General features: G+C 38.6%; 1 protein-coding gene across 1 annotated transcript; it reads right to left on the minus strand.

The window, feature by feature from the left end:
- Nucleotides 1-497: 497 nt before the first annotated feature.
- Nucleotides 498-23,627, minus strand: LOC132122919 (striatin-4-like). The gene is made up of 18 exons (XM_059533424.1): nucleotides 23,102-23,627; nucleotides 18,646-18,749; nucleotides 17,769-17,845; nucleotides 17,536-17,614; nucleotides 17,253-17,438; nucleotides 15,344-15,518; nucleotides 15,105-15,261; nucleotides 14,672-14,773; nucleotides 13,646-13,764; nucleotides 13,231-13,406; nucleotides 12,977-13,024; nucleotides 11,969-12,090; nucleotides 11,667-11,834; nucleotides 11,447-11,587; nucleotides 4,684-4,782; nucleotides 3,419-3,505; nucleotides 3,092-3,272; nucleotides 498-1,992 (listed from the first exon to the last, which is right to left on the minus strand). The coding sequence occupies exons 1-17, from the start codon at nucleotides 23,387-23,389 to the stop codon at nucleotides 3,103-3,105; spliced, it is 2,298 nt and encodes a 765-aa protein (XP_059389407.1). The 5' UTR covers nucleotides 23,390-23,627; the 3' UTR covers nucleotides 498-1,992; nucleotides 3,092-3,102.
- Between the last annotated feature and the right edge of the window lie 1,064 nt (nucleotides 23,628-24,691).

Below are 24,691 nucleotides of genomic sequence, written 5' to 3' on the forward strand. Positions count from 1 at the left end.
AAAATAAAAAACCTTTTTATTTTCACTCAGTGAGACCATATGAGCTTTTCTCTGAAAAACCTTGTGTCTTGCCACGACTAACAGCATAAAACCCATTAAGAGGACTTTTTGAATTTGTCCAAGTTTCAACACTGGGCTTTGACCTTTTGGTAAGTCAACTGACAACTAGGGGGCACTAGTTTCTCATCACTTAAAATGCCTTTTTGAGCTTTGCTTCATTCTCCACTCTTTTGGAAAAAGGACTTGGGTCTAGATCAAAGATGTCCAAAAACTCAGAAACTGACGGTACAGCTGTACTGAAACACTGGGACCTGCAGTTGGTTTCAATTTTTTTATTTGGTGACAATCATCAACCAAAGATCCTCCAGCTTGGATATGGAGTTTATCGTCTTAAAAATACCCTGACAAAAACATTAAAGGAACACTCCACTTTTTATTTTATTTTTTTTCCAACTCTCCTATAGTTAAATAGCTGAGTTTTACCATTTTCGAATCCATTCAGCTGATCTCTGGGTCTGGCGGTAGCACTTTTAGCTTAGCTTAGCGTAGATCATTGAATCTGATTAGACCGTTAGCATCTCGCTCAAAAATGACCAAAGAGTTCATATATTTTTCCTACTAATAACTTGACTAGTTACACTGTGTACTAAGAGTGACGGAAAATGAAAGGTTGTGATTTGAGTGTGACCATAGTTTCTAGCCATATCGGCCAAGAAAATCACAACTTTTCATTTTCCATCGGTCTTGGTACACAATGTAACTACAAAAGAGTCCAGTTTTAAATAGGAAAAATATAGAAACTCTTTAGTAATTTTTGAGTGAGATGCTAACGGTCTAATCAGTTTCAATGATCTATGCTAAGCTAAGCTAAAAGTGCTACCGTCAGACCAGGAGATCCGCTGAATGGATAAAAAAAAAATGGTAAAACACAACTCTTTAACTCTAGGGAACTTGGAAAATGAGCCTATTTCCAAAAAATGTGGAGTCTTCCTTTAAAAGCCACTTCGGCACACCAGAAACACTCCGAAACTCCTGACACTCGGGCTGTATTTCGGAAATGCCAAAGAACCGTATACGATGACTCTGAGGAATGGCAGGCGTCAATGGAGATTTGATATTTTACGACTCCCGTCATGACCAGGTCCCTGATTCAGAGGAGATCTTAGCACCAAGGTTGTGAGTTAAGTGTGCTATTTACAGCATATCCTGCATATATAAAGAAATCAGTTATGCATCCAACTGCAGTCCTTCCCAAAAAGTCTTCCAACCGATACCGAATACTACAATAAATACACTACTCAACAGTCACCCGACTATTATGGATAACGCCACCTGATCGGATATGAATGAAGATGATGATTGCAAAATGTTCAAAGTGTACTCGTTATGAGAATGAGATGTGTGGAACTGATTACGAAAGGCTGAAACACTAAGGCTCTTAGCTGTGAGGCTAAAGGTAAAGCTGTGTTGTACTTGCAGCTAAAACGCAACCAAAAAAAAATAATCAAAAGCAGTCTTTGGAATGAAATGCATCAATTGCCTCACGTTACTAGGCAACAGTTACGCGAGGACATTAATTCACAGATTAGCACTAATGCAATTTACATTGAGACAATGTGCAGGCTTGTGTAAGGTCTTGTTTACCGAGAGCCTTCACATCCTCAACAGAGCATGAAATTAAAATCCAGGGTGTGAGTTGTATTAAGGTGTGTGTGTTTGCATGAGTCCATCCGTCAACAGATTGGACATCCTTCCCAACACACCATGCAGATTATTATTAGTGTAGTCTAAAACTGAAATTGGGACATGAGCAGCAAACTCATTAGTATTTAAAGCAGTAGAGTTTGTATCACAATGTGTGAGGCATAAAAAATGATGGGTTATTGAGTCGTGTGCCTTTAACATTGTTCCCGTCATTTAGTGAGTGTGTGTGTGTGTGTGTGTGTATACTCGACGTTTCACTCTTGTGGCCCAGTAGTGAGAGTGGATCCCCTGAGAAGAAAAAAGCAAAAATTAGCTCAAGGCTGCCGGCATCACATGTGAACATACAAACGCTTGCACACCTATGATGACTACTAACAAGGTCATGCAAATGTTTCATCCTTTTTTGCTGGTTTGCGCCAAACATAAAAAACTAAATCAGACCATAAGGACAACTTTTTGGAAAAAGTTGACACTCTATGTTTACTATTGTGAGTGAATTAAATATGAAGCGAGTTGCCCTCATGGTTGCAAACAAAAACATACATCACTAACAGCGTAGTCTGATTTAAAAACAAGTGATTTTTTGAGCCATTCTTTTAATAAAGGGGACAAAAAAATGCATTTTTTTATTATTTTGATTCCTGATGTACACTTCTAATCTTATTATGGATTTTCATCACAAACACTCATGGTTTAGCTATAAATGCTTGTTTTCTACATTTCTGATCTGAACGCTCCATTGGAAGGGGCGTGTCGCTACGAGGCTTCAATGGACACACTAATGTCTAACGAACTAATCGTCAAAAGTGATGATTACTGCATTTTATTTAGATCTACTCCTGTTGCATCAAAGGTTGCCGAGCTGCACTGTAGCTGAACTCAGTCACGATTTCCTTTTTGCAACACGATTTCCACAGTGTCATGAATACTTTCATCATAACTAACAGTGAAAAAAATTATGTAGAATAAGAGACTCATTGAGCACTGTAAAATGGAAGTTTGGGAAAAATGCTGAAATCCAACCACTGATAGACACCAATGATTAAATCGAGAGTGTTCTTTGATCACTTTCTGTATATATAACAATCAAATAGATGGTTTCACACTACTAATAGGAAGAGATGACGTTGATTTGTTTTTCGTCACTGGCTTGATTCACTAATGCATAAACAGCAGTAAACCACTTTTGTGACAAAGAATGTCTTAACATGAGGGATGTTCTATGCAATGTTCTATAAAGGACTTAAATTTTTTTTATTCATATTTCATTAAAAGGTATATGTATAATAAACATATAAAAGGAAAGAATATCATGATATGCATTTTTGCTTATATCAGCCAAATCGCACTCTTAATCCAGTTTTAATGTGTTTAAATATGCATTTACCAATGAGAAAATCAAACAAAGATCTTTGCAAGCGCATCGGCCCCTGCGCTTGCGATGAAGGGCTGCGAGGGGTGGAAGGCCACGTCGTGAATGGCCTCGTCGTGTTTTTTCCTGTGCGCAGTGATCTCCTGCACACACGTGCGATTGTCCAGCATCCACAAACGCACAGAGCAGTCATGACCTGAGAAAAACAGAAATCGATAAATCTAGCAACAGAGATTTTCACATTTCCGTGAGAATGTGGTCTGTTGACATGGACGTGCTCAGAAGGCTTGGATTTTTTGCTCTCTGATGTCACACACTGAATGTCGGTGTATATTCACTTACTGCCGGAGATGAGGTAAGTGCCTTTAGGGTCTGTGGCGAGACAGGTTACAGCATCCAGGTGAGCCACCATGGAATGGATCACTTTCCCTGTGGCCACAGCGAGAGGAAGGAGGAAAGATTAGGTCATATTAGATGTTTTTGATACACAATATTGTTTCTAAATGGTCCGATATTCCAAGTTCTGGCTCGAGCAATAGGAATACGCTGTGTAAAGTTTGTGTTCCTAAATTCATCCTTTTAAAGCAAGGTTTCTAAAACTGGGATTCACGAGAGAACTGCAAAACTAATAAATAATTAATTAAAAAGTATCATTAAAATGTCTTTTTAAAATTTTATTAAAAACTTTATTTTATTACATTAACCAACAACAGAGCAGTGTATACATTCAAATATGTTTATAAATTACTCATATATTAACTTATTTTATAATATCTTAGGGATTTAGCTGGCTTAAAGGCTTAAAAAATCTAGATACACCTAATTAACCATCATGACTCATCCTCAAATCACATAGTTTACCTTGAACACAATTTCTATTATGAACACATACAAAATAAAAATTATAATCAATAAAGACATCCTAATATGACTGAAAACAAAGCCGCAGGTAATGTACCACTGGATTCAAAATCCAGATGTCTTTTTTTTTTAACTGGCTAATCTTTCACACCAATAAGGTTATTCGTTTTCCCTCAAGTGCTCTTGCTATATACTGCATTTTTCGGACTATAAGTCGCACCTGAGTATAAGTTGCATCAGTCCAAAAATACGTCATGATGAGGAAAAACACATAAGTCGCACTGGACTATAAGTCGCATTCATTTAGAACCAAGAACCAAGAGAAAACATTACCATCTACAGCCCCGAGAGGGCGCTCTATGCTGCTCACTGTACGTAGACTACAGGAGCACTGAGCAGCATAGAGCGCCCTCTGGTGGCTGTAGACAGTAGTGTTTTCTCTTGGTTCATGTCAAATTAATTTTGATAAATAAGTCGCACCTGACTATAAGTCGCAGGACCAGCCAAACTATGAAAAAAAGGGCGACTTATAGTCCAGAAAATACGGTAAACTGGTGAGTAAAGGCTGGTGTCTGGCACGATACGATTAAGGTTTTTTAACAGCTTTGAGGAGTCTATTGTGCCTGCACGGTAGGAGAGTCAAATGCTTTGCTGGTGTCTTTACAGTTCCCATGGCTGGAAAATACATATTACAGCCCTCAAAATTGCTAAAAGCTCTCAACACACACACACACACACACACAAACCTGTCTTATTGTCCAGGAAACGGATGGTGCGGTTCTCATGGGCTGTAATGGAAATTGGTTGGGACGGATGGCTGACCACGCGGTTAATCAGCTCACTGCCTGCAGGGGGCGATAAAAAAAAAAACACTATTTTATTATCTTAAAACAGACATGAGGTAAACATGAAGCAGCATGCATAAACCATTTTACTTTTGTTACATGCTGTGTGGAACTATTATTTTTAACGTACACACACACACATATACATATACACATATATATACACATATATATATACACACACACACACAAATGCTGTGTGTATTCACTTTTTGGGGGGATTAATAGTAAAGACAGACAGCAGCTGGTACATGTAGCCGCTTTAATGCACAAAACCAATATAATGATCCGAATCAGATTTATTCTCAACAGTTTGTGTTCACTTGAGGCATGAATGACTGTTTTCGATGATATTCGTCAAGCTTTCATGTATCTTGAAATAATCTTGTATGTATTTTTCAGTTCAAGCGCCGAGAGAATCAAGAGTGAAGGAGCTTCAGGATGCGAGCTTTGTTAGAGACGCAACGCGTCTCTCTGTCACACAAAACATCTTGCAAGCAGTAAATTTCATGTGTACTTATGCTTTCATTTTGTAAAATCACTTGAAAGTATTAATTTGCGAGACTTAAAAACACATGTAAATGAGAATCTTTCTTGAGAACGCATCAGTGGCCGATCAGTCATCTGTCCCCAGCATCTTTCACACATCAGACATATATGTGTTTATTTTGAACTTTAATTGATTGAAAACATAAAAGAGTGGAGTTGAAAGATTTCTCATCCTGTGGCTCCCTCTGATGGACAGCAATTGTCTTCTAATGGGGCCATTTTTGCTCTGGCAATGTAAGTCTATGTGGGATTTTAGACATTTGATTATTAATTATATAAAAGCTGCAAGTCTGATCAGTCTGAAAAGATATAGCAAAAAACTACACTTCAGGGACCAGGTCTCTGCTAAATTTTGGAGCTTGTAGCATTAAAGCCCTTTTGGTCTCAGAAGAAGAATATTAAGTTCAAACAGTATTTCCCTATATTGGCTTTCTTAAAGGGATAGTTCACCCAAAAAGGAAAATTGTCATTAATAACTCACCCTCATGTCGTTCCAAACCCGTAAGACCTCCGTTTATCTTCAGAACACGGTTTAAGATATTTTAGATTTAGTCCGAGAGCTCTCAGTCCCTCCATTGAAACTGTGTGTATGGTATACTGCCCATGTCCAGAAAGGTAAGAAAAACATCATCAAAGTAGTCCATGTGACATCAGAGAGTCAGATAGAATTTTTTGAAACATCGAAAATACATTTTGGTCCAAAAATAGCAAAAACTACGACTTTGTTCAGCATTGTTTTCTCTTCAGTGTCTGTTGTGAGAGAGAGTTCAAAACACTGCAGTTTGTCATATCCGGTTCGAGAAAAGAATCACTCGATGTAACCGGATCTTCTTGAACCAGTTCACCAAATCGAACGGAATCATTTGAAACAGTTTGCGTCTCCAATAAGCATTAATCCACAAATGACTTGAGCTGTTAACTTTTTTAATGTGGCTGACACTCCCTCTGAGTTCAAACAAACCAATATCCCGGAGTAATTCATTTACTCAAACAGTACACTGACTGAACTGCTGTGAAGAGAGAACTGAAGATGAACACCGAGCCGAGCCAGATAACGAACAACAGACTGACTCGTTCTTGTGAGAAGTTCGGTTTTTTTCTGCAAACCGGTTTTTCTGGACAGTTTGTTTCAATAAACCGGTTGAAGAAAACGGTTCACCGGTTCTTTTGCGTTCAATGTAATGGCGTCATTGGCGACGATTGCCCTTGATTCAAGCCTTCAGTTTACTCGTGCTCATAACATAACACAGCATCAGTTCAGAATCAATCACCAAAAGAATAATTTCGGTTCAGACGCTCTGTGTCGGTCTGCTTCACGCTGAATCACACATGCGCAGTATCATCAGCTCCTCGGTTCTCGAATCAGACGCGTCTGACAGAAACGGTTCTTGACTCGTGAAAGAGACAGTCTTTCAGAATCAGAATCAGAAAGAGCTTTATTGCCAAGTATGCTTGCGCATACAAGGAATTTGTTTTAGTGACATAAGCTTCCAGTAAACAGAGACAACAACACACAGACAAAAAAAAAAAATTTACAGGAGATTTACAAATTGGCAAATAAATAAGTGTATAAACAATTGTGCTATAAATGATAATGGAATAGGATTGAGTGAGATGCAGGAATGTTCTAGGATGGAGGGGTAACAAATAAATATAAGGATATTGCACATTTTTACATAAGTTTAAGTGGGAAACATTTAACTGTTCATGAGGTAGATTGCCTGGGGGAAGAAACTATTCTTGTGCCTTGCTGTTCTTGTATTTGCGGCTCTGAGGCGCCGGCCAGATGGCAAAAGTTCAAAGATGGGGTGACTTGGATGTGAGGGATCCAGAGTGATTTTCTGAGTCCTTTTCCTCACTCTGGATGTGTACAGTTCTTGGAGGGTGGGCAGGGGAGCACCAATAATCCTTTCAGCAGTCCGAACAGTTCTCTGTAGTCTTCTGATATCTGATTTTGTTGCTGAACCAAACCAGACAGTAATTGAAGTACACAGGACTGACTCAATGACGGCTGAGTAGAACTGTTTCAGCAGCTCCTGTGGCAGGTTAAACTTCCTCAGCTGGCGAAGGAAGTACAACCTTTGTTGGGCTTTTTTCACAATGGAGCCAATGTGATTGTCCCACTTCAGGTCCTGAGAGATGGTGGTTCCCAGGAATCTGAATGACTCCACTGCAGTCACAGTGCTGTTCATGATGGTGAGTGGGGAAAGTTCAGGGGGGTTTCTCCTAAAGTCCACAGTCATCTCCACTGTTTTGAGCGTGTTCAGCTCCAGGTTGTTAAGACTGCACCAGACAGCCAGCTGCTCAACCTCCTGTCTGTAAGCAGACTCGTCACCGTCCTGGATGAGGCCGATGACTGTAGTGTCGTCTGCAAACTTCAGGAGCTTGACAGAGGGGTCTTTAGAGGTGCAGTCGTTGGTGTACAGGGAGAAGAGCAGAGGGGAGAGAACACATCCCTGAGGGGCACCAGTGTTGGTGGAGCAGCTGTTTGACATGAATTTCCCCAGTCTCACTAACTGTTGCCTATCTGTCAGAAAGCTGGTGATCCACTGACAGATAGAGCTAGGAACAGAGAGCTGGGTCAGTTTGGTCTGGAGGGTTGTTGGGATGATGGTGTTGAAAGCCGAACTAAAGTCCACAAACAGGATCCTCACATAAGTCCCTGTTTTGTCCAGATGTTGCAGGATGAAGTGCAATGCCATGTTGATTGCATCATCCACGGACCTGTTTGCTCGGTACGCAAACTGCAGGGGGTCCAGTAAGGGTCCAGTGATGTCCTTCAGATAAGCCAGAACCAGTTTTTCAAACGACTTCATGACGACAGACGTTAGAGCCACAGGTCTGTAGTCGTTAAGTCCTGTTATCTTGGGTTTCTTTGGAATGGGGATTATGGTTGAGCGTTTGAAGCAGGAAGGCACTTCACACAACTCCAGAGATCTGTTGGGAAGATCTGTGAAAAGATGGGGGCCAGCTGGTCAGCACAGGTTTTCAGACAGGCTGGTGTAACGCCATCTGGGCCTGGTGCTTTTCTTCTTTTGTTTTTCTTGAAGACCTGGCGCACATCATCTTCACAGATTTGAAGAGCAGGAGGTATGGAGAGGGGGATTGCAGGAGGTGTTAATGGTTGTTTAGGGAGATGGTCAGAGTGGGTGTTGGGGGTTTCAAATCTACAATAAAACTCATTCAGGTCGTTAGCAAGTCGTTGATTAGCCTCAGTGCAAGGGGATGGTGTCTTGTAGTTTGTGATGGCTCTCAGTCCTCTCCAAACTGAAGTAGAGTCGTTGGAAGTAAACTGGTCTTCCAACTTTTTAGCGTAGGTCTTTTTAGCCGCTCTAATCTCTTTGTTCAGTGTGTTCCTGGCCTGATTGTACAAGACCCTGTCCCCATTTCTGTAGGCATCCTCTTTGGCCTGACGAAGGTGTCTGAGTTTTACTGTAAACCATGGCTTATCATTGTTGAATGTTAAATAAGTCCTGGTAGGAATGCATATATCCTCACAGAAACTAATATAGGATGTTACGGTCTCTGTGAGTTCGTCCAGATCGGTGGTAGCAGCTTCAAAAACGCTCCAGTCTGTGATGTCAAAACAAGATTGTAAATCCTGCTCTGTTTCGCTGGTCCATCTCTTCACAGTCTTTACTACAGGTTTAGCAGATTTAAGTTTCTGCTTGTAGGTCGGTATAAGATGAACCAGACAGTGATCAGAACGTCCCAAAGCTGCTCGTGGAACAGAGTGATATGCATCCTTTATTGTGGTGTAACAGTGATCCAGTATATTACTGTCTCTGGTGGGACAGGTAACATGCTGTCTGTATTTTGGCAGTTCACGGGAGAGATTGGCTTTATTAAAGTCCCCAAGAATGATTAAAACAGAGTCCGGGTGTTGTTGTTCTGTTTCTGTGATCTGATCAGCGAGTTTCTGTAAAGCCAGACTTACTTGCGCTTGAGGAGGGATGTAAACACTAACCAGAATGAACGAGTGAAACTCCCGCGGCGAATAGAACGGCTTGCAGTTGATAAACTGCGTTTCTAGATCAGGACAGCACATCTTCTTTAATACAGTTACATCTGTACACCACCGTTCATTGATGTAAAAGCATGTCCCGCCGCCGCGCGATTTCCCCGTTGATTCTGCTTCGCGGTCCGCTCTGAACAGCTGAAAGCCCGGCAGATGGAGTGCGCTGTCCGGTATGGCGTCATTCAGCCAGGTTTCCGTGAAACACAGAGCAGCAGAGTGAGAGAAATCCTTATTTGTCTGAGAGAGCAGAAGGAGTTCGTCCGTTTTGTTGGGTAGAGAGCGAAGATTTGCGAGATGGATGCTAGGCAACGGCGTTCGAAATCCGCGCTTCCTGAGTCTGACGAGCGCTCCCGCTCGCTTTCCCCATCTGCGCGTCCTGAAGCGCTTGATCAGCGCCGCTGCTCCTCCGATAACAATGTTCAGTAAAACGTCTGTATAATAGAAATCCGGAAAAATATCATGTGGTGTGTTCTGCCGAATGTTCAGCAGTTCATCCCTGGTGAAACTGATCGTGTTTGTTAAACAAAAAACAGGAAAAACGAACAAAAACAGTACAAACACTGGAGAGCCAAGCACTGAAGCAGCCATGTGCGGCGCCATCACATGATGCTGGATGCATCATTCGTTCGTTATCTGGCTCGGCTCGGTGTTCATCTTCAGTTCTCTCTTCACAGCAGTTCAGTCAGTGTACTGTTTGAGTAAATGAATTACTCCGGGATATTGGTTTGTTTGAACTCAGAGGGAGTGTCAGCCACATTAAAAAAGTTAACAGCTTAAGTCATTTGTGGATTAATGCGTATTGGAGACGCAAACAGTTTAAAACGATTCAGTTCGATTTGGTGAACTGGTTCAAGAAGATCCGGTTACATCGAGTGATTCGTTCGCAAACCGGATATCACAAACTCTCTCACAACAGACACGGAAGAGAAGACAATGCTGAATAAAGTCATAGTTTTTGCTATTTTTGGACCAAAATGTATTTTCGATGTTTCAAAAAATTCTAACTGACTCTCTGATGTCACATGGACTACTTTGAAGATGTTTTTCTTACCTTTCTGGACATGGACAGTATACCGTACACACAGTTTCAATGGAGGGACCGGAGCTCTTGGACGAATTCTAAAATATCTTAAACTGAGTTCCAAAGATGAACGGAGGTCTCACGGGTTTGGAATGAGTTATTAATGACATAATTTTTCGGTGTACTAACCCTTTAAGCCCAAATAATCGGCAAGGCAAGTTTATTTATATAGCAGATTTCATACACAATGGTAATTAAAAGTGCTTTACATAAAAGAAAGTAAAATAAACGAAGAAAAATAACAAAAATAAAACAAGCAATTTTAAAACTTTGAAAATAATTTAAAAATTTACTTATTTAAAAGGAATTTAAAAACCGTTAGAAATAGAAAATTATTTTACATAAAAAAAATAAAGTCATTACGTAAAATACATTGCAATCGGTTCGGACATCGCACAGTGCTCATTCAATAAATGCTCAGCTAAAAAGATGAGTTTTGAGTCTAGATTTAAATGTGACTAGTGTTTGAGCACATTAGCACATTTAGCACATCATATAATAATAATATGATATAACAATTTACAGTAAGGTTTCATTTCTTAAGACTAATTACCTAAAGTGGTTTCATAAACATGAAAGGACAAATGAAAAATACAGAAAAATACTAATTAATTTATTGATCTTAGTTCATTTCAACTTTGAATAAATTATTTAAATAAAGTTGTATCAGGTAAAACTTAACAGTGATATTTAATACATCTGAGGTGAAACAACTATATTTTTATTAAACTAAAATAAAAAATGATAAATACTGTAATAAATGTATAGCTTATTGTCACAAAGCATTAAAATTAATATAACTTATTACTATAAGTTAAAAAAAAATACTTCATATTAAAAAATAAGATGAATTTATTTAAAAGCAATTTTCACACCTTTTTCGTGATATTTCCCAAAATGTCAGTCTAATAAAATACTTAACTAACCATTTTATTTTATAATTAAAATAAATAAATATAATTATTTCTATTGAGCATTATTTGTTAGTGTTTATTCCTATATGAACTGGCACTTACCATCCTTAGCCTGGTTCTCCAAGACCATGATGCTTTGCTCTGTGTTGAGGTCATAAAGCAGAGTCTCGCCCCCATCGAAGGAAACAACAACCTGGGACGGGTCGGAGTTTACAAAGGCAACCGAGGTGGGAGTCCCATGTTCTGAAAGACAGACAGGCAATGAGTGAGAGGGACAAACGGAAAAGACTAACAATCCAAACGCCCAAGATCTTCTCCTCACCTTTCTCTTTGTTGAAAACAGACACACACGGTGAGGAATTATGGGGGTCCCAGATCCTCACAGTCCCATCTGCAGAGCAGGAGGCCAAACGCTTCAGGCTGGAGGAGTAAGCCAAACCCCACACCGCGTCCTCGTGACCCGACAACACGCTGCTCTCCACGCCGGGATCTGAAAACAGTCATACACAACACTTATGTCTAGCTCGATCTAATGTGTTATCAAATTCATTTACAGTCAGCACCCTCTAGAGGACAGTCAGACAAACGGTTAACCATTGTTTTTAGCCACACGGTGTAACTTGCCATAGTTGTCGTAAGGATCTACATTAAGGTCTGGAATCTTCCAGCCGCGGATGGAGCCGTCCAGACCGCCGCTGAAGCATGATTCTCCTTCCTCTCCCATAGCCAGAGAAAGAACAGCACCACTGAATCACACACGCACACACACAACATATTAAAAAAACACAACAAAATACTGTAGTGGTACTGGTAATACACTCAAACTTTGATATATATTGTGTGGCTGATTGATTTCAACAGTCATATGGAACAGTATTTAACATTGCTCTCCAAGGATTTTCAAAGAATACCATGATATTGTCCAAAAAACAAAGCTAATGCTGTTTAAAGTGAAGGGACATTTTCATGGCAGGTAACCATTTTATTGTTGATATGTAATCCATTAATAATAGCTATTTAACAAATTTGTCTAAATGAATTAAAACGATACTAAAATACTAACACTTTTTGGCATTAAACATTACAATGTGCTGTACAAAAAGTCAATGTTTTGCAATTTGCAAAGTCATCCGGTTATTACTGTTTACAAAGATTTATGGAAGCTTGTTTCTGCCAATAAAAAAAAAGGTAATTCTGAGTTTATATAACAACCCTAGCTCTAGAACTCACAATTTTGAGTTTATGTTTCGTAATCCAGAATTTATTTTTCACAATTCTGACTTTTTTTGTTTATGTTGTTGTTGTTATTCCATGGTGAAAATGGGCTTCTATGAGAATAGCTAAGAAAGTATTAAATCAAAGGTAATTTAAATGTAAATATAGGGAAAATTAACATTTACAATTAAACTTACAATTTCACTACACTATTAGATAATAATGAATGGTACTAGTATAATGCGCATCTCTAGTTTCAGTTCATTTTTCAGTTCACATGCTACTTGGGAAGCCCACTAGGTTTTAAAACCCCCATGATCTAGCCTCGAGCGCTTGGCAGAGTATGTTAGCCATAGGTCATGCCATTTCATTTTTAGCGATTCGATCTCAGTCTAATTATAAACATGTCCCACTCACCTGTGTGCTCTGAATGTATAAATGGGCTCAACGTCCAGCGCTGCATTTCTGTGAAGATAAAAATGAGAGGCTTCCATGTTAGGACGCAGAGAGACAGCACTAAAAGAATTTTTTATGGCTCGATATTTCATAACACAGTTCCAGAGACACCTACGCGAACAGATACGTAGCATAAGAGAGCAGTAAAATACGGGTCTTCTCAGCCTTGTTTGTAGGTCTTGTTTTGGACCAATGGGATAGGATGGGATTCTTACTTTTTGGAGTGCATCGCCTTGTTGAGGTTCCAGAGTTTGAGCGTCCCATCCTCAGAGGCAGACAGCAGCACGGCCTGGCTGGGGTGAAAGGTCAACGCCCGGATGGCGTCGAAGTGGCTTCGTAGTGTGAAGCGAGGGTTCCACGTTTTTTTGAACTCTTCTCGATTGTCCTGCAACTGATCACATCAAAGAATACCATTCCTTTTAGAAAAACTACAATTCATTATAGTCTTAAAAAAGTACTTGGGACAGTACAGTGGGACCTGAATGAAATGCTTCCAGATACGATTGCATGTTTAATCCTTTTTATTGTGAAATATGGAGATGTAGATTTTGAAGAATTTTGATGAAATGTCACTTTAAATGATAAAAAAATGCATTCAGTTGAGGAGGAGAGATGACTTATTATACTAACGTCAATGGTGAGGTCATTGTCATTGGCAACAGTGAGGTCAGCCAGCTCTCCGAGGTTCATATCCCCTCCTCCAACAGCATCCAGAATGAAGACATCAGAGGAGAATCCAAGAGCGCCCCCTTGAGTTCAGACAGATGCACAACAATTAAAAATGGAAAATTCAGCCCAGACACTCTACAGATTCACAAGGGGAAAAAAAACATAGTTGTTTATAACAGCAGTAAGAATACCACTGTGATTGAAATGCATTTTTACTTTGCAAATTAGTTTACAAAGGACTTTTTGCAAGTATTTTAATGTTGTCTCTAGAAGATATACACTTAAGATAATCCAAATCATTAACACAAGCATTTCTGGTTTAGCTTTTAAAAAATTTTCAATTTCAATACATAGAAAAAAGGGTAATATGCATCATTACGTAGTCTCACTATGCATTTTACTTTTTTCTCCACCCACACTAAGAAACGTATTGGGCGACTTATGCATTTTACTAAAAAAAAAAAAAATAATAAATTAAAAAAAAAAAAATAATAATAATAATAATAATAATAATAATAATATGCAAATAAATATAAAAATGTATTAATAATCACTGCTATACTGATAAAAATGATCATAACTTTCAAATTGTGTAAATATAATATAATATAACATACAACGAGGAAAAATGCCGACATTTTTTATTTTACTTCTTACATCAAATATTAGTCATTTCCTTGGCAAAAAAGATGGTTTGGCTGAATCCTTAAATTATCTAAATAGATAAATAGACCGATTTGACATTTTTAAGAAAGAATATTTGCGTTCGTTATACTGATTAATAAAATGAAAAATGATTCAATAATATAAGTGAGACTGTAATATAATCTAACATGAAATGAAATCAGTATAAAACACTTTGATATAATCGAATCTACAATGTGGGGGGAAACGTAATGCATTAAAAAAAGTAATGGTTGAGCGATGGAAATGAGAAAATGACTCTTTTAAGTGGGTGTATTCAGAGAGCCGGATGGTTAATCTTACCCTCTCCGGAACGTGTCTGGCCCGGGATAGAAGGAGGTGGAGCGGGTTTGGGCGGGAAATCTGACATAATGCCTTGCAACTTATTACGCCGGTTTTCTGAACCTGGGCAGAGGAAGTGAGAGCAGGACTAAAATACCAGCAGACAGAGCAGGAAAAAAACTAAATCCATTGCTGGAGGTATGATGACATGTTCGGAAGAGGTGAAGAGAATATCAGGGAAACAAACAAGCGTGCAGTGACGTGAGGAGCGAATGGAGGTCCCGTCAACAGATTTCATCAACAGGAAGTTACAAACAAAAGCAAATGAAAAGAAAACAACGAGTGGTCACAGCATGACAATAAAGGGAAGGGAAACCCTCACATCCACTGTCAAAAATAGGTGCAGAAATGGCCAGTTGTCTAGTAGGACTTCTCATGAGCAAATTTCCAATACCTAATTCACGGCCGTCTCCTGATATGCGAGCTTCTCCCGCCCCTTCGCCTTCCTCTCCTGAGCCCAAGAAATCAAACTCTCCCAGAGCGTCCTCCGAGTCCTCTTCATCATCGTCATCCTCAGGGTCAAGATCGGTGGTCATGGATTCTCCGCCCATCTGCATGCGTACAGGCGACACACTGTCAGAAACAAAACAGGACCTGTGCATGCAGACCTTCTCTTCTTGTAAACACTCTGACCTTGCTCCCGGACTTCTTGTTTTTGCGTCCATCAATGCAGTCTGTAGTCATGCCCTGGAAGTCCTCTTCTTCGTCACTGTCATCCTCATCGTCATCCTCACAGCCACGAAGGAAAGAAATTTTATCCAGGACAGAGCTGCCCATCCGCTCTTTAGAGCTCTCTTTTCCAGCACGCCTGCAGGAGAGATATATCTTCATGATTACCACAAGAAGCATAACTGCAAAAACTATAGTTTCAACAATGGCCTTGCAAACACTTATATGATATTAGAGCACCCCTTTCAAGTCTCTGGTGGACTATTGCTTGTCTAAACTGCTAGGAACAACAATATGATAAAGTACACAATGTTCAGTTAGGAGTTATATTTATTAGGAACAATTAAAGGAATAAAGAATCCCTCGACCAAGCAACATACTGCATTATCCTAACAAAATGCTGTCTGCAGTTGTTAAGCAACACAAGTCAAAGTGCAGTCAAACGTGTGTGTTTATAGCAGCCTTCAGCTGAGGGAAATCTGCAAAGTAAAATAAAACAAAACTGAAATGAAAAAAATTGTATTGCAAAATAAGATAAAAATATAGAAAACTACAAAAACAAAACACAAACAGAACAAAGAAGAATCAAGCACACACAAAAATTCAACTAAAAACAAAACAAAACAAAAAAGGAACAAAACAAATTAAAGCTGCAAGCAGCGATGAAAGGGCCCTCGCACTCGGGCTCACCACTACCCCGGTGCCCATAGGAGGAACAGTGAACGTTGGGCCATATGCTTATAAAATAGTAAATATTTCTGCCACATTTCCTGCTGCCAACAGGTGGCGCTGTGATTATAACTTAATATCGGCATGTAAATGTCTTCAGGCCAGGACTCTTACCAAACATGCAAAGTTTCGGGCAGATCAGACACCTCATGTTTAAGTTAATATAAAATAAGAAATTTCCTGTTGCCAGCAGGCGGCGCTATACTTATAATTGAATATTGGCATTTAGTTGCGTTTAGGCCAGGACTCTTATAAAACATGTAAAGTTTGGGACAGATTGGGAATTGTATGCATGAGTTACAACAACTTCCTTTTTCAAAGTATTAATAGCATCCTTTAGCACATAGTAAGTGTTGCTAGCATGTTTGAGAATATTTCTAGCATGATTAGCACACAATGGCATATTTTACTGTGTTGCAAATAGTGCATAAAAGTGTTAAACATGACACTTTCTGTTGCCAGCAGGTGGCGCTATGACTATACCCGAATATGGGCATGTTGATGTGTTCAGGACAAGACCCTTGTCAAACGTGTGAAGTTTGGGGCAGATCGGACATTGCTTGCCTGAATTACAGCAACTTCCTTTTTCACTGCATTAGTAGCATGCTTTAGCACTTAGCTAAGTGTTGCTAGCATGTTTTATGTTTCTAGCATGTTGCCAGCCTATTTAACACTTTTTGACACTTTTTAATTTGTTCCAATAGCAATTCCAATAGGGTCCTCGCACTGCAGTGCTCGGGCCCTAATAAAGCATAAAACAAGAAATGAATAAAAAAAGAACAAAACCAAAATAAATTTTACAAACGCTTTAAACATTGCTCATCCAATTAGAATGTAAATTTAGAACTGTTTCAGTGTTTTTTCATAATATCACACAAATAAATGAAAAATAAATGGGTGTTAAATTGATTATTATTTGAGAAAAATAAAAATAAAAAAGTGATAAAACAGCATGGTTTTGTAGACAACTGATTTTATAAAAATTTTATCACTGCATGTGTAATTGTGATTTTAGAGAGTGGCCTTTAATAAGAGAAATTGTTTCATTTCGATTAAAGTTCCACAATTCCTAAAGATGACAATTTAAATTTTTGGGTGAATTATCCCTTAAAAACTAAGATGTCTAAATGTGTGTTGCTCTTACCGTTTGATTTGCTCTTCGATCTGGCGCACTAGTAGTGACTCTCCTCCACTGTGAGGTTCTGGTTCTGCAGGCGGTTCGCTAGGAGGAGGCCCATTCACCTCTGGGCTGTTGCGACCCAACAGGGAACGAACACGTTTGGAACGCATGTCCAAGATGGTGTCAGAATATCCCACCTCCTCCAGATACCTGCTCACGCGCATGGACAAAAACACCACATGCACAGGGTCAGCACAATATTTTGGATACATAAATCTGAAAATGAATGCAAACAAAATACACTGACTTGCGCAATAACTGACGGCCCTCCTTCCAAGGCATCTGATTGGTTGGTTCTGAATCTGAATCTGCAGGCCCATTGGGTACTGTGAGAAACAGAATAATATCACCAAACACAAAAAAACCATATAACCTGCAGCATACAGTATTTGTTCTGGTCATGATTAATATGTTTTGATTAATTTGAATCACATCAAGTTTCATAAGTTCATGTGTTTAATAGGTAAATTTTTGTGTTACTTGGTTCAGCTTCTGTCTCTGGTTTCTTCTCTCCAGGGCTCTGGTCAGTGCCACTTTTCAGCTTCTGATGTTTGGCCCTGGGATCAAAATGACAAGATTATAAGTGATTAACACACAAACTCTTGAAAACATCCTTAGATCTCACAATGTGCTTCAGGACAGCATCTTCCCTCAAACAGTTAAACTGAAAAAAATGTAAAACAGAAAAACAAGACAACACAAAAAAATAATCCAATGTAGAGCAAAAAAATGGAACAAAACAACACCAAAAAAGAACAAAACTAATACATAACAGAAAATAAAATAAGAACAAATAAGAACAACAAAAAAACAATACAAAGATAGAAACAAAAATACAGAACGAAAACAGTCAACAAAAACACAGAACAAAACTACAAACCAAAAACAGAATAAAGCATAAAAACAGCAAAACAAAACAGAAAAGTAACAAAACACAAACAGAACAAAGCAAAAACACAAATTAAAACAAGAAAGTAACAAAAAAATAATTAATTTGGAACAAAGTAGAAAAAAATACAAAATAAAACAGAAAAGTAACAAAACAAAATTAGAACAAAGCAGAAAAATCACATAAAACTGAAAAGTAGCAAAAAAAAGAACAAGGCAGAAAAATAAAACAAAAGTAGCTCAACAAAAAAATAACAAAACAAAAGTAGCAAAAACACACACACACACACACAAAAACAGAACATAAAAAAAACTGACATTTAACAACAGCTTAACATGGCTCATTCAATTGAAACTGCGTTTCAATCCAGTTTTTTTCACGTTTTTGTAATGTTTTATGGTGTTTTTACTGAGCATTGGTTTCACATTATACGGCGGGCTAAAGAGGCTCATCTGTGTGTCGGCTCACCTCTCCTGTTTCAGAGCGTATTCCAGCATCTTGATTCGCCGCACCAGATCCTGCTTCATGTTCTCCTGACCTTTCCTCTCACCCTGCAGGAACGCCACCTGAGTCTGAGAGCGCAGCACCAGCACAGGAAGACAGACAGACACAGAGGGAAAGAGACAGATATAAATAAGGTAAGGGTTCAAATGAGATGTATCTGAAAGAAAATGAAAGGTTATATGCTGAAGCCTCGTGATTGTGCCACCACCAATGACATTCTGAGCACAACGGATAACTAAAGACCGGCAAATCCTCAAGCTTTATTTTAGACTGCTGCTGACCAGAATCATAAAAGGCAAATATGTTGACAGAAAAGAGACTATGAAGTCGGAGAAACCACAAACCATTTAAACCATTGAAAATGGCCTCAATTGCCCCCTAGAGTCCACCTTAAATTCCACATCAATCAGAAATGCCAAATTACCAACAACTAAGGCTGTGGTCAGGCCAGGGAATATTTTTTTTATATTTTATATATATATATATATATATATATATATATATGGTGTGGGCAGTCAACCTGTTATGGCAGGTTTTTGGAACACTTTGACATTTTCACAAAGGTAAGTAATTGCCCATGTTTTCGGCCTTTGAAACTGGGATACTAGTCACACAATGACTGGGAATCTGATATCATTGTCATTCTAGAAAATATACTGCTTGGAAATTATTATTGCAACCTACCTATCAAAACATTATTAGTCTCAGCACCAACAAAAAAGGAACAATCATAAATCTGATGGCTTAGAAGAGTTATGCAGCAAAAGTGTAATACTTCTACTTGAACTGAGACAGTTCTAGTTACACAAGCTCGGTACAAGCTCCAAAAAAACACAATATTTCTGGCCACTGAAGTTAAGGGAATGGGCCGCTATAACCACACTGGCACATTTATATGGCGGACCATCCCTCTCATGACTTCCTGTGGGTGGGAACAGGTCAAGGGCACATACAAACTCTCTCTCTCTCCACATTAGCACCCCTTTGAGACTCAGTCCAACAACCAGAGCAGCAGACGCTTTCTGGGACAAGCCTTTTTAAGAATATATGAATGCTGTGAACTCATTCATCTGAAAATGACTAAGTGTTTTTATACCACTTCTGTTCAGTTAGATGGGCTAACCTTGACTTTCAGCCTTTGGTGAAGCTTAAATGCAAAAAAAGGTAGCATTGACAATACAAAGTTATATTGACAGTAAGGGAGTGGACAGGTAAAGCTACCTGTTGTAAAACTGATGCGTCTCTTGTGTAAAGATTTACATCATGAATAATATTTTCCTGACTATGTGGCAAAAATCAGTATTAAACTACATGCAAGAGATGTAATAATGACAAATAGTGCTTATTAGATGTTTATTGACTATGCTAATTATAAAATGGATAGTTAATGGTGATTGTAGTTATTACCACTCAAAACCTTTCAGTAATCATAAAATCAACAGAGAAGTTTTTTGTTGTCGTTTAAATCTCTTGCCATTATCCCCGCAGTTTTAGACCCATTTGATATGACTACAAAATAATAATAACAACTTGTGTGTGTATATGTATATGTAATGTATATGCATTGCGATTGGTTTGTTTCTTACAAACATGCAGCTTTTCGCTTCATAAGATGTTAATGGATGGACTGGAGCGGTGTGGATTACTTGTGATGTTTTTATCAGCTGTTTGGACTTTTATTCTGACGGCACCCATTCACTGCAGAGAACTTATTAACGAGCAAGTGATATAATGCTACATTTCTACAAAAAAAATCCAAACTCCTCATCTACATCTTGGATGGCCTGGGCATGAGTACTTTTTCAGCAAATCTTCATTTTTGGGTGCACTAGTTAACAAATTTCTTATTGGTGTTATTACCATTATTTTAAATATTACTTTTATTATAGGTTTAATTATTCATTTATATTTACTAACAGTAAAATTTCAAGCTAGTTGCCAAGGCAAAAAATTTTTAAAATGTGTTTTTCAATTAATATTTATATTTGATAGTTTTAGTTAACCATAACGTCATACCTGAACGATCATGTTCTGCCCGCCACAAAGGAAACACAATGGCACAGGTGTCCCACATAAAACCATCAGGGAATGTGATGCCCCACGGCAGGGGACACCAAGGGGGAGTGCAGCTACTCTCACACTACATCTGTCCCTTACCACCCTTTTATAGGCCAAGTCAAAAAACAATGTGTGTGTGTGACATGGAAAACATAGCAGTTGGTCCCTGAAGTCTGCAGATTTCCATGGGCATGTCCAGAAGAGGCCTGGCAGAAGAACACATCCATGAGAGCCACAAGGCCTGTCCTTTTATAGAGCACACTGGCAACTCCTAATATAATCTACTACAGGCTCTGTTTGAATGGGGTCACTTAATTGCAAAGCTTTTCTCAGGCCAAGATCTACTGCAAACTGGGCCAGTGGAGTCCAGAACTCAAAAAAAAAAATTAGGGGCAAATCCCTAATCCTCAGTCTAAACAGTTTTTCTCCGCTCTCTATACATGTTCTTGATGTGAGTGCAAGCTTTCCTAATAGAAATGATGTTTCTAGGTTTCAAATAAAATAACCTGAGCTATGCATCTCTCAGATGCTGTAATACGATGCAAGTAATGGCACTAAATGACGAAATTGTGCTAGACACACAGATCGGCTCTCTTGGGACTGAGAAAACATAAACAAAATAAAAACCTTGCTTTAATTCTCCAGCAGGACTGCATTACGTCATGCCTTGAACAGCAGCTTCGCAATTTACAAAAGTAGTAGCAGTCAATTGGGTCACATGACATCACAAATTCAATTATTATTAGAACATTTATTCGAATGTAAATTTGGCAGAGCTGCCTCTGAACTGCCTTGATTCTATTATCTTGCACTTAACGTCAGGGTTCAGAAAGAAGCTAAACAACAGAAAAGCATTGCAATCGTTGAAGGACAGGAAGTTAAGTGTACTGTACAAAAGGCTTTTTTGTACGGGTACCAAAAAAAAGTGCTGACCCTAGATGACCTCTATTGTTAAATATATTAATAATATACATTAATATATTTTAATAAAAACGCCTACAATGAACATAACCCGTGCAGTCCGATTCCTAAACAAATGACTTGTATAAAATGTTTTGTATAATCAATCAAGCTAAAATATCAGTGTAGTCTGATTTCAGAATGAATGACTCTTTATAATTATAAAACACAAAATCTTACAAAGTAAACAACCACCGTTATGTTTGAATAGAAATGAACTAAGAAACACAACTGGTTTTTCTTTAGTCAATCTAACTTGTAGAGCAACCAATTTAGTTCAATTCATGCGCAAATTACTCATTAGCAGTTTTTTTGTGAATCAAAAACATGAAACGTATCAGATGACTCTTAAACAAGCTGCTTATTTCTATGAAGAATCAAAACACACACATTTGGTTTCAGTTCCTCAATTCATTTAACACACTTTCTGAACTGCAAGTTTAAAGGGACAATTCACCCAACAATTTTAAATGGTTTCATTATCTACTTGCCCTCAACCTGTATGAGCTTCTGTTGAACACAAAAGAGATACTTTGCAGAATGTGGGTTTCTGGTGATTTCCATTGCATTTCATTTTCCAAACTATGGAAGTCAATGGGGACCGGCAACTGTTTGGTAAGCCATACTCTTCAATATATCTTCTTTTGTGGTCAACAGAAAGAGAAACTCATAAGGGCTTGGGACAACTTGAAGGGGAGTAAATGACAGAATTGACATTTTTGGGTGAATTATTCCTTTATTAGTTTGGCCTACTCGAAATTATGCAAAAACTTGCACATGATTTCAACCAGCGTGGACTTATTCATTTAATGTTCAAATCACAACGTGTAGTTAAAAATACACAGTATGAGTTTTGTTTCAATGAAATGTATAAAAAAAATAATTAATTATAATTATTATAATATTATATTATAATTATATAATAATTACGTAATTATTTGTATATAGTTACGACCAGTTAATGCATTGCATTTATTTGCTTTTAAAATCTGATCTCTTCATTAGCAACAAACTGCTGACGCAAGTATATATACACAATATGAATTGTATATTTGAATGTTTTTTTATTTGTTTAGTTTTTTATTTATTTTGTGTTTATCTAAAAAAAAAAACACTGAAAGATCCGCTACGGTATTAGAATCGTTCAGATGAATCAGATCCAGAATCGATTCCCATCCTAAGATGGGTAACGTTATGGGTGTGCAGCAAAAGGGTCATTTTTTTACAGTTATATTTTCTGTATGAATACTTAAATCCGATGTAATCGCAAAACGACATCTAATCAACGATAATAGCAGGCGATATTGACTTCTTCCTGCGTCTAATCTGTAAACGAGCTCTTCCTCAAGGAATCCGCCTGGAAGAGACCAAAACAAACGATTAAAGAAACCCCGTTTTTTACCCTCAGCTCATCTCGCTCGGCCTCCCAGCGATATTTCTCGGCTTGAAAGCGGCTCCATTCATACTGGATGAAATGTAAGATCCCGGGCAACGAGAGGCCCGCGTCCCCGTCCTGCGGATCTCGCGGCTGGGAGGCTCCAGACATCGCCCCGGTGGCCGCGGCGGCCGCTGCTGCGGTGGGAGCGGGACCGAGCACAGCCTTCGGCCCGTTCGGATTGCGCCCCGCTCCGCTTCCTGCGGGGCTCTGGTTCGTTCCACCCGCCACCCCGCCGGATCTTTCCGCCTCCATCAGAGCGTTCGAGCTGTCGCCGGAGCCAGGAGGTGGGAAAACAGAAGAATAAGCCACCCCGTTGCTTGAAGTCTCCACCGAAGCCCTCTCCCGTTTCTTTGCCCAATACACACAGATAGGCGAGTACTCACACGCACAGAAAAGTGCCAAATAGTGATCCACTCTTACTATGGAATGGCTGCAAACGCTACCAGCTCATAAGTGCTTCCTATAGGTTATAAAGCTGGCTACCGCAGGGGGGCGGTTCGCGGCTCTAAAAGCCTGATCCTCTATTGAGGTCAATTCAAATCTCAAGACGTTTTTGTTATTGTTGTTGTTGTTTGTTTGTTTTATGGAATGCTTACGACCGCTAAAACGTGTAATCTTTTAAATTTGTTGAATACAAAGAATTGTTGCTGACCTACAAAATGCAAATCCACTTCAGCAATCTCTATAAAATTATTATTTTGTAAAAAAAAAAAAAAAAAAAAAAATGCGAGTCCAAGCATCACGAATGGCTGTGATTGGTCCATCCTGACTAGCGATGAGAAAAGTAAAAGGAGTCACGTGACACTTCTTTTCAGCGCCTCATGCCTTCTTTCTTTTACTTATTCGTGTTTATTTGATATACTCTATATTGTCAGCTGCTAAACTTATTTATAGATAATTCATTCATTCATTCATTTTGTATAAAGTTGCAGATAAAAGCATTCTAAACATGAATGTTTTATTTTATATTGAATAAATATTATATAAAATAAATACATAAAATATTTTGTATGATTAATAAATTATCTAATAAAAAACAATACACGGTGAAGCGTCCGCATGTTTCCCCATAAGCCCCGCCCATTTGAGAACCCAATTGTCACGCTACGTGTCATTCTACCGTTCGTTCTATTTCTATGGGATTGAACGAGGCGACACAGTAGTGTAAACTTCCTGCAACATTGTGATCTTCTCTCAGGTTTCCTTTGCTCATTTCCGAATTAAGCATGAGGAAGAATATCAAGAACGCCGTGCAAACAATATGAAGATAAGGAAAATGTTGAATCAACCTTAAGATGTTAGTTCTCACAAACCTGGTTTCTACCGTTTTGCATAATGAAGATGGGTGTCTTTGTATGTGAATGCTTTTTAAGATCAGAGGCTGCATATATCTACATGAATCGATGAATCGAAGGCTTGTTTGGGTTTAATTTTGCATGCATGTTCTATATTTGGAGGACCTGTCTCAAGAGATCATATTATAGTTTCTCAAATACTCAAATCTAGAGCTCATCTCTAATTGGGACAGTAGCTTGGAACATCTCTGTATATTTC

Source organism: Carassius carassius, chromosome 41 (genome assembly GCF_963082965.1).
Source record: "Carassius carassius chromosome 41, fCarCar2.1, whole genome shotgun sequence".
Classification (NCBI taxonomy): domain Eukaryota; kingdom Metazoa; phylum Chordata; class Actinopteri; order Cypriniformes; family Cyprinidae; genus Carassius; species Carassius carassius.

Bases quoted from the DNA above. Each gene is read 5' to 3' on its own strand.
- LOC132122919 (XM_059533424.1), bottom strand. From the start codon at position 23,389: ATGGAGGCGGAAAGATCCGGCGGGGTGGCGGGTGGAACGAACCAGAGC. The intron at 18,750-23,101 runs GTAAAAAACGGG...CTGCGCTCTCAG, and splicing joins CCGAGCGAGATGAGCTGAGG to ACTCAGGTGGCGTTCCTGCA. The intron at 13,765-14,671 runs GTAAGATTAACC...TCTGAACTCAAG, and splicing joins CCAGACACGTTCCGGAGAGG to GGGGCGCTCTTGGATTCTCC.